Source organism: Drosophila biarmipes, chromosome 3R (genome assembly GCF_025231255.1).
Source record: "Drosophila biarmipes strain raj3 chromosome 3R, RU_DBia_V1.1, whole genome shotgun sequence".
NCBI classification, from domain to species: domain Eukaryota; kingdom Metazoa; phylum Arthropoda; class Insecta; order Diptera; family Drosophilidae; genus Drosophila; species Drosophila biarmipes.
In genome coordinates this window covers 12357492-12367714 of record NC_066616.1, presented here as the reverse complement: position 1 = coordinate 12367714, position 10223 = coordinate 12357492, and the positions used below count along the sequence as shown (strand labels likewise).

The 10223-nt window shown below is 50.0% G+C and overlaps 2 protein-coding genes across 2 annotated transcripts; one reads left to right on the top strand and one right to left on the bottom strand.

The window, feature by feature from the left end:
• The first annotated feature begins 998 nt into the window (after positions 1–998).
• Positions 999–3819, top strand: LOC108031766 (solute carrier family 25 member 44). The gene is made up of 4 exons (XM_017105473.3): positions 999–1117; positions 1498–2428; positions 2487–2614; positions 2937–3819. The coding sequence occupies exons 2-4, from the start codon at positions 1717–1719 to the stop codon at positions 3126–3128; spliced, it is 1032 nt and encodes a 343-aa protein (XP_016960962.1). The 5' UTR covers positions 999–1117; positions 1498–1716; the 3' UTR covers positions 3129–3819.
• A 65-nt stretch (positions 3820–3884) lies between these two features.
• LOC108031765 (uncharacterized) lies at positions 3885–9104 on the bottom strand. Its single transcript, XM_017105472.2, has 4 exons — positions 8821–9104; positions 7740–8467; positions 7404–7679; positions 3885–7149 (listed from the first exon to the last, which is right to left on the bottom strand). The coding sequence occupies exons 1-4, from the start codon at positions 9102–9104 to the stop codon at positions 4052–4054; spliced, it is 4386 nt and encodes a 1461-aa protein (XP_016960961.2). The 3' UTR covers positions 3885–4051.
• Positions 9105–10223: the final 1119 nt, after the last annotated feature.

The window sequence follows — 10223 nt, the reverse complement described above, 5'->3', positions numbered from 1 at the left end:
TGGCTTTTCACTAATAGGATTTCACCTGGCTGCTGGCCATCAATAGTCCTCAATTATTCAGAGCTCGGTGGCTTTCACTTGTCGCTGATCAGCGTGCATTCCGTGGCCCGTGTGCAGTGGGCTTCGAGTTTCCGTGGTGACTGGTTGAGGCCACCTGGCCGGGATGCCAGGATGCCAGGCTGCGGCCGGAGTCGCCTCTTAAGGGTTGATGCACCGGGATGCTGGGCGGGATGCACTGCGCAGGCGCGTCACGCCTCCTCTTTCGGCGGATTGGTTGGCTCGTTTGGAAGGGGAAGGACCAATGAGTGGCGGGCGTGGGCCGTAATTAGGATGAAATGTCAAAGGTGGACAGATTTGACAGCCGTATTCAAATTTAAATTTAATTTGGTTTAGGTAACCGTTAGGTTTTAGTTTAGTTTAAACAAAGGTTAATAGAATATACATGTGACGGGGGGCTTATAGGGAATATACTATATTTTTAGGAAAAAAAACAATACCAAATCATAATTATAACTATTTAAAGTGGATATTTTTCAATACCCAGTTCTATTTATATGAATTGCCTAACATTGTTCAATTTTAAATTTTTTTATTTACAAATTGTTAATAAAAGGTATTCTTACACGTTTTTTATTTATTTGGTTTTTTTTTAGAAAAAAAAGGAAATAATAATCTACATTCGATATGTAATAAAAGCCCCTAATACAAAAAGAGGATCTAATTAATATGGGTTAAGCTAAAAAACGGATTTGAATTAACACACATATAATAATATTAATTAAAATTTAAGGAATTTATTTATTTATTCATTTTTAAGAAATCACTGTTGTATTTTTTATAGTTTTAGCATAGTTTTAAAATTTAATAATTCCAATCAGAAACCGTTTACCTAGTTACTCTGATTGGAGGCAACGAAACGATTGCTGACTGGTTCCAGTCCAGGGTAAGTGCTTATCAAAGCTTTCCACCCGCTCTTGAGGCGCTTTCGGATGCATTCTTCCCTCTCCTCTGGCCACACTGCATACTCCCAAAAAATCTCTTATAGCAATTTTCATTCTCATCAGATTTATTATGTGATATGTACAAAGCAAGTATCCAAACAACCACACAGGCGTAGGTGAGTGACCGCGAAATCACCTGGGACACCAGCCGCCGGTGTGCAAGGCAGGCGAATCCCGTCCAGACTCCCTGTTCAGAGTTTGTTTACGTCCGTGTGTGCTTTTTGCAAGGCGAAGGGAGGGGGCTTTGGGGGCCACTCAGTCAGGTGTCTGCGCATTATATAATAACAACTCCGAATCGGCTGAGGCGCCAAGTTATATATAGATTAGATTGCCGCCGAATCGTTGTCCACTCCGCCGGGTTCCCTTGGCCTTGGCGGCGGAGCAAAGGTCACGGGCGGACCCTCGAAATCCGTGTCTGTCTCGCGACCTTGGGCACGATTTTCGTGCGTATGCGTCCGAGTTGCGTCAATGTACTGATGATGCTTTGTATCCCCAGATATATATGTAAATACACGGAAACAATAACCGCGGAAACAAAGGAACCGATCTAGAGTCATGCAGGTCGAATGCCTCCAGAGACAGCCGCGCAGCAGGCTGTGAAGGAAGCCCACATCACCCCAAAGCCTCTACGCATGCGAACGATCCTCTTCGGACGCGCTCAGTCCACCAGGTGTCGACGAGGGAGAAGCAGGACCATTCGAAGCAGGTAGCAGCGATGGCGGAAAGCACCAGTACCAGCCCATCCCGCCTTGCGGTGGCACCCACCGGGGGAGGAGCAGGCGTAGGAGTAGCCCCCGACGGATCCCCGTACATCCGCACTATCGAGTGGGACATGATGAACAAGACCAAGTTCTTTCCCCTCTCCATGCTCAGCTCCTTTTCGGTGCGCTGCTGCCTTTTCCCGCTCACCGTGATCAAGACGCAACTGCAGGTGCAGCACAAGAGCGATGTCTACAAGGGCATGGTGGATTGCGCCATGAAGATCTACCGATCAGAGGGAGTGCCCGGTCTGTATAGAGGTTTCTGGATCTCCTCCGTGCAAATAGTGTCCGGCGTCTTCTACATCAGCACCTACGAGGGCGTGCGCCATGTGCTCAACGACATGGGAGCCGGGCATCGAATGAAGGCCCTTGCCGGCGGCGGCTGTGCCTCGCTGGTGGGCCAGACCATCATAGTTCCTTTCGACGTAATATCGCAGCACGCCATGGTCCTCGGAATGTCGGCCCATGCCGGCTCCAAGGGCGATATCAATCCGTTGGGCATCAAGTCGTGGCCCGGTCGCAGTCGCCTGCACATTTCCATGGATATTGGCAGGGAGATAATGCGACGCGATGGCTTCCGGGGCTTCTACCGTGGATACACGGCTAGTCTGATGGCCTACGTACCTAATTCGGCCATGTGGTGGGCCTTCTATCACCTCTATCAGGGTAGGTCTTCCGCTTATAAGCGAGATAAGATTAATTTAATTTGGGACTCTATTCGCAGACGAACTGTTCCGCATCTGCCCTGTTTGGGTGTCCCATCTGTTTATCCAGTGCGTGGCTGGCAGCCTGGGTGGCTTCACAACGACAATACTAACCAATCCATTAGATATAGTGCGCGCCCGCCTGCAGGTGAGTTTCCCGCCATTTTTGCTCGAATATTAACATATCATTATATCAAAATGATAAAATCATAACCAAATTGGTTATACACTTTTTAAGAAATCTGGTTTAAATTGAAATACCAAATAAGTGAATTCATTTATTTAAAAATAATTGCATTCTTTACTGTGTCTTTAGCATAAAAATCGAAATTCTGATTGTAAAATCAGTTCTAGATTGCAACTTTTAATAAAGATGTCGTAATTCTTACGATGCCTCGACGCTCTCTTATCTCTGCCATTGAAAATGCTCGTCACCCAAGCCTAATCTATACAACCATGTCTTTCCCCAGGTCCACCGTTTGGACTCGATGAGCGTCGCTTTCCGGGAGCTGTGGCAGGAGGAGAAGCTGAACTGCTTCTTCAAGGGCCTATCCGCCCGCCTGGTGCAGTCGGCAGCCTTCTCATTCAGCATTATCCTAGGTTACGAGACTATCAAGCGCATTGCGGTGGACGAGCAGTACAAGCACCAGATCCGCTGGTGAAGAACGCACAACCCAGCCAAACTGAAACCAACTCAAAACTGCATTTACGCGACGTACTGAGAACCACCAGAACCGGAGGGGAATCGCCGACGATTGTAAATAACAAAAGCTAGCGGAAGGAGCGGAGGAGCAGACGTTAATTAGATGAATTGCCAACGATAGCGAATTATTAAATCATTTACGGCGGACGCATCGAGGACGTACTTTAAGTAGAGCGCTGCAACATATGCTTGCGGCTAGGATGTTCAAGAAACGCAATTCAATATGCAAATACCCCAAAGTGTTGTAGCTTAAAGTGTACATTATTTTTGTTATACTTAGTCGTTTTATACCTAACACGCATAGAGGCCGATCGGTGACAAGCATAATTTATTATACACATAACTATACTTGTACTTGTACGTAATTGATGATGATGTTGATAATACTGTTGATTACATTGGTAGCCCAATTACTTTTACACTATTTAGCACAGCGTTGGTGCGCCAAAGGAAATACCACAAACTGGACATGCCGAATTAGAAGTTAATATCGAAACAGGGTCGCCCCTCCCCAGAGGTCGGGAGGCACTTACTTAGTTAAGCATTCGTATGTGTGTTCTCTGAGCGGATAAACTAGTTTTAGTCTGCATTATAATAAAGTACAAACCAAGAATTGTCACATTTTTGGCACTGTAAAATATGAAATCCAACAGCTGTGTGTGTGCTGACGAAATCGCTCCTCAGGATGACGCAAACTAATAGTTGGTTTGGCAATTTAAGTCTGATTTTATACTTTACGTATTAGTACCTCCACTAAGAGAACAGGACAAAAACCAATCAATATAGCAACCAGTATGCGAACTTTGAGTAATAGTTTCGATTTAATTCATGCTTCTAAAGTAGAAATAAATAAATAGGTAATCTAGGGCTAATTTGGCATATCTAGTTACTGGCCGCAGCTGCCCCAGTTGTGTCCTTTCTCGCTTCTGTAGAGGATTCCGAACTGGTTGGCACATCTTCCGATTTAGTATTCGACATGGAAACCTTCGATGTTTCCGGCTGAACCTTAAGATCCTGCTTCAGCCAGGCGTTGTTGAAGTTTTTGATGGGTGTGGGCACCTCTCCGGTGGGCGCCACATCCATATTGACTGTCGGTGGCTGTGGCAGAGGGGGTTCCTCGCTGGCCTTGTTGTAGATCACCCAGTTGTCCGGTCGGTCCGGTTTCGTCAGTACTGTTATGGGTGCGAAGGCCACGCTGGCCAGTTGCTTTAACCTCTGGGCCTTCAGTCGCGCCTCCGCGTTCCCGTCCACGTAGTCGTCCGTCTCGTCGGCGAGAATGTCATTGCCCAACTGCTTGCCCAGGCTGTCCGGGAAGACAGTCACCTTGCTGTTCGTCTCAGTCCGGCTGGAGGTGGACAGCATGGGCTTGGGCACCTCGGTCACGTAACCCGTCTGCGTCCTGTTCTCCAGCATGGGCATTACGTAGTTGTCGTCCAGTGAGGTCACGTTGGTGCCGGTCGAGTTTTGGGTCGAGACCCGCATCAGTTGTGGTCGCATGTAGCCGTCCTTGTCAAACTTTTTGGTCGAGAACTCTGTTGGTTCGGTGTCTTTCCGCGTCTCCGTCTGGTCCAGGTCATTGCTGGGTAGGTCTTCGTCGTACACGTAGTCCGCGTCCTCTTCAGTCGGGTGACTTTCGTCGTGGGTCAAGTTGGACAGAGTCCTGCTCACATAGTCGTAGTCCTGTAGGTACAGTTTGTGCTCCGTCTGGGTCAGTTCGTTGCTGTTGTTGCTGGTGCCCGCCTCCTTGAGTTCCGGTGTCCGTCCGTAGAATGTCTGTGCTTGTGGTCTGAAAGCGGAACTGGACCCGGAGAAGGGACTGGGATTTCGGTCACTGCTCAGTTCTCTGTCGTAGTACAGTTCGCTCTGGGCAGGTGCGTAGTCTGGTCTGTAGGATCCCCCTCCTTCCACTATACCGCCCTGATTGGAAGGTCTTGGATAGGAGCTCACCACCGATCCCAGTTCCGGACGAGGAGGTGGTCGTATATTGAAGCTGAAAGTGCTGTCTGCCCCATTGGCCGTGGCCACTCCCGAGATACTGCCAAAGTGCCCCGAACTCACTGCGCTGCTAGAGGCGTGCAGAAAACCGGATGCGGGATTGCCGCCAATCTGAGTACTGGTGGCCACCGGATACGAGAGCACCGAGCCCGGACGCGGTGAGAATGAGGTGGAGCCTCCGCTCAGTATGTGTGAGTTACTGATGGGACTGTGGACCACATTGTTCTCGAACTGCGGTCGATCCTTGTGGCTCTGGGAGATGGGGGACGGAGTCGTGGGCATGGGTCGTCGGATGCCCAGGGGGTTGAAGCTGTTCGTGGCGAAGGTCAGGAAGTTCTGGAAGATGTTCGGTGCCCGGGTCGTCGTTCGTCTGTCGTCGTTGTCGTTCAGATAGATAATGGTCGGTGGCTTGGTCCTCACGCCCTGCGAGATAATCTCGGAGAGAGGTTGGTGGTACCCATAGCTGGGCAGTGGAATGGGAGTAGTACTTGCGTAGTCCACGTAGTGCGGTGCGTAGTTCGAGTCGTAGTAGGGTTTGTGGGCAGTCGTGTACTCCCCGTAGTCGGTCGTCGAGGGTCGCGATACGGGGTTCTTGTTCGTCTGTCTGATGTTAATCTCAATCTCGTACTGGTCGGCGTTCGGTCCGTTGACCACCACCTTCTGGGGTCTTTCGTAGAGCGGTCTGTTCTGGTACTGTCTCAGTTCGACGGCCCTTTTCGTGGGTTTACTGATCTTGGGCGCCTTGGTCTGTCGCGTGGAGCGGTCCAAGCTCACGGTGGAGCTGGTCTGGAAGTCCCTTATGGTGAAGGTCCGATTGCGTTGAAGGTGCAGTAGTCGAGAGTCCCCGGTCTGGTCCAGTGTCTTTGTCTCCTTCTGCTCTTTCAGGTCTCTGGCGTCACGTCTTTCCGTCTGCGGTGCTTCTGTAGACTGTCCAAGTGGTTTCTTAGAGGTGTCCTTTTCGTTCCCCCCAACCGTCGTTGCCTTCGCGTCAGTTACAGTTGTGTTCGTCTCTGTCTCGGTAGTCCTTGAAGGGTCGTCCCTGTTGGCTCTTACTTCAATCACCTCCTCCATGTCCAGTTCATCGTCGTCGTTGAACTCCTCGTCGTTCTCCTCCCCCGTCAAAGTTCCCATTCCCGTCTGCGACTCCGTCTCAGTTTCGTTACCCCCTCCTGAGCTTCGTAGCTCTACGGGCACATTGTTGATGACCACCCTTCTCTTGGGACCCGATCCCTCTGGTCTCCTCACATTCACGCTCTTGATGTTGATCGTGATCTTTGGTGACTTGTCCAGTTTGTTGTTAACACCACTTCCAGTCTTCCTAGTTGGTGCGGTCTGTCGGTTGTTGTTGGTGTTCTTGTTCGTCACTGTCTTGCGTCTGATGTCGAGTTTGTCACTAACTTTGCTGGAGTTTCCACTGCTGGCTGGTCGGTGGAACCCGCTCACTGGGGAGGAGCTGATCTCAGCCTGTGGTTTGATGGGCTTCACCCGGTTCGAGAAGCCCGCCTTTTCCTCCTTGATGACCTGCACCGAACCCAGCTCCGGCTGCCCGATGGTGAACACCTGGTCGGGAACCTGTTGATTGTGGAAGGGATCCTGCTCCAACCAGGGACTCAGATCGATCGGTGAGAGGGTGCCCACTCCGCAGGTCTGTCGCTCGTTGTCCTCGAATTCGGCCGGGATGAAGACGTGCGGCTGGAGGGTGCCACCGCCCACCGTGCGGCAGAGGACCTGGGCCAGGGACGTGCGGCGCAGGGAGTGCAGTTGGGCGGGGGTGAAGGAGCTCTCGAAGCCGCCGTTCTCGTACCAGAAGCGATCCCCTCGCCTGGCGTTGCTGAACTGCTGGGCGATGATGCAGGCGAAGGTCGGACCCACCAGACCGCCCACCACAGGACGCTCCGCGATGCCGCCCACAAACAGATCGATGTCGTGCACGCTGCGGTAGGCGTGGCCAATGCGCTTCGCCGACTCCGGACCCACTACGTTTGCTGAAAAAAAATATGGTTAGTACAATAATTAATTAACAATAAATAAAATATTAACTCGACTGGTTCGTTTTGTATACAATTCTGAGCAATAATGCTGAAGAATCTTTACTATACATAGTTTTCTCAATGAGCTGATGTAAGTGGTCTTTCTTTGCTATACAATTCTATTCTTTTGTTTTAAAAAAGATATCATTATTGACTATAAATCACTAACTTATAATATCGAAATTACGGAAAACTTGGTGCTAACTCACCAAAGTCATCCCAGCTGAGGATGGGGCTGAGACCACAGGGCACTCGCCAGGCACTGTAGGGAGCTATGCCATGGTCCCTGCCCCTCTGGATGTTGATGGCAGCCAGGTCCAAGCCGAAGGGAAAGCCAGGGGTTTGGAAGAGGTGGTTGGTCAGCTCGGGGGTGATGAACTCATCCCTCTTGAGAGCCCGCTGGGAGGCCAGGCCACGCAGGAGTCGATGCAGTGAGCCCGCCGAGCCAATGTCACCACGCTGGAACTCCTCATGCAGGCTGACATCTTTAAAAAGTTAGAAATGATTATAAACCAATCAATAAGGATACCTTGCCACCCACTCACTATTATTGATCACATTGTGATGACGATCGCACCTCGTGTAGGAATTCTGGACGAGAGAGTGGCCAAAGCGAAAGGCGGCAGCTGCGAAGGCGTTGGCAACCGTGGGATTCACCTTGGAACTATACCGTTCGTAGTAGCCCGAGGGCATCAGTTCCAGGTCGAAGAGCTTGGCCACCTCCCTGCCCAGGATGACGGGCAGGAACTCCCGGAAGGTGATGTGCTGGAACATGGCGCCCACAATGCGCCGCGTTTCCTGGTACACCTTCTCATCGCTCCAATGGGGATTCAGTTCGCTCAGCTCGAGAGCGATCCGGTTGTGCTCGCCCACCCAAACATGGTGCATGGCCAGCAGTCCCGGCTGCTCGCCACTTCGTCCGTCTCCGGATCGAATGCACTTGGTGGCCATGGCCCCCCGTTGGCACACATCCTCGGCGGGATCACCACGACCATAGACGAGCAGGCCGTGCCGAAAGACTCTGGCATTGTCCGACGACTTGGCGCTGTTCGAGTAAATGGGCGAGGCGTCGATGTAGGAGGTCACCTGGTTGGTCTGCTCCCGCCAGGAGAGCACACAGTCGCGTCGCTGGGCCGGAGCCGACCGCAGGAACTCCAGGCAGCGCACCTTGAGTGGGGCCAACCAAGGATCGTCCAGCGGCACTTTGATGGGGAAGCAGGCGGGGTGGAAGTCCTTGCCGCCACAGCAACTGGGTATGGAGCCATTGATGGAGCTGTGATGGGTAAAAATTATTTACATTTGTGATTAGTTAAAATGTATGTCAACTTTTTAATTAACTATTAGTTACAAAACGTAGAAAAGGTTAAAAGGAAACTAAAAATACATGGTGTTATTAATAGGTTTTAAGATATTATACTTTAGCTTTCATCTTCGTGATAGATGTTTTTTAGGGATAGTACTAAGAAGTTTTGAAATTATTACTTATTTTAATATATATATATATACATATATATATATACAAAAAGTTGAAGTATATTTTTATGTCATTATATGTTAGTATACTTCTAGGAATACATTCAAGAAACAATATAGCTCCTCTACTAAATAGATTCTGGCTGCACTTACCGCGGCTGCGCCGTGGAGGTCATGTCGTGGTCGAGCATCTGGCCCCACTGGGCGATCATCAGGGTGAGCGGCGCCTCTCCCTCCCGGGCTCCGTGCACCAGGAGGCTGACGAAGCGGGACGAGGACAAGGTGCTGCCGTCGGCGGAGCTCCGGACCGTGTCCACCCCGTCGCCGTACTCCGGCGGCAGGAAGCGGTTGAAGGGCATCTGGGCGGCGCCCCACCTGGGCCGGCGCTTGTTGTTGCAGGTGCCGTCGTGGGTGCGGTACCGCTCCGAGGCGGGCATGCAGGGCGGCGGATCCCGCGGCGGACAGAGGCCCTCCAGGGCGGTGTGCCTCAGGGAGATTCGCTGCGAGTGCGACTGGCGGGCCAGCTCATCGATGTGCTGGAAGCTGCCATAGAGCAAAGAGATCGACGCTGATGGACGGATGCAGTGGCGGGCAGCGGGATGACGGTGCCAGGACCTCCCGGCACCATCATCCCGCCACCGGGTGAGGACGACCACACGACATGGCTGCGCTCAAATTTCGAGATCGAGTGCCGACTGCTCGGGCCACCGTCTTCTATTTATAAAACGCTCGACTGCGAAGTCGGTGGAAACGAGTTCGCCACTCGTGGTGGTGACTCCAAATGGGATCCACCATCGAATTAAGCCCACTGAGTGCCGTTGTGCGAGATTGAGGCGGGAAAACGCGTAAGAAATCGCCGAGCAGCCGCTGGCTTAATTTACCCGCTTTTGCTTTCCATTTGCCGCGTTTATTAGCAACTCTTTTTTCGTCAATTTTCATTTCGATGAAATGCCAAAGGGGTATAATGACTTGGTCATGAAGCATGCTTTAGAGGAGTGCAAAGTGCGTTTATGGGTAGGCAGAAGGCGGCGGCATAGGGCCACTTTTTATGGAACTTGAATGGGCTGTTAGGAGAGTCGTTGCATGGAAACCAACTAACTTTAGGGTCTGGCCACTTTTACTTTTAATAAAATAATTTTTAATTTGATTTTAAATTTTAAATAATTAACAAAACATCCAGTTCCTGAGGAACACGAATTTTACAAATCAAATTTAAAACGATAAAGTTATTATTATTTATTATCTGAGCTGAAAACTTTGGAGGGGCTCAGTTAGTTCAAAAATAAATGAGACTTTTTTAATAATCTTTTCTACTGATATTATTACATCTGCCAGCCCCGACTCAAGTCCTCAAATTAATAATCTCTTTACGAATTCTCTTTAAATGGGGTATAGGTTCAAGAATTTCAACTTGAACGCAGATAAGACAAGCTTTTAAAAACACTTGATGTTAAGGGGTTAACAATACCATAACTCCGTGTTTCAATATTATTAATACACTAGACTAGCTAAGCAGTAGTTTACTTTATGTTTAGCTATAGCTATGCTGCCATTTT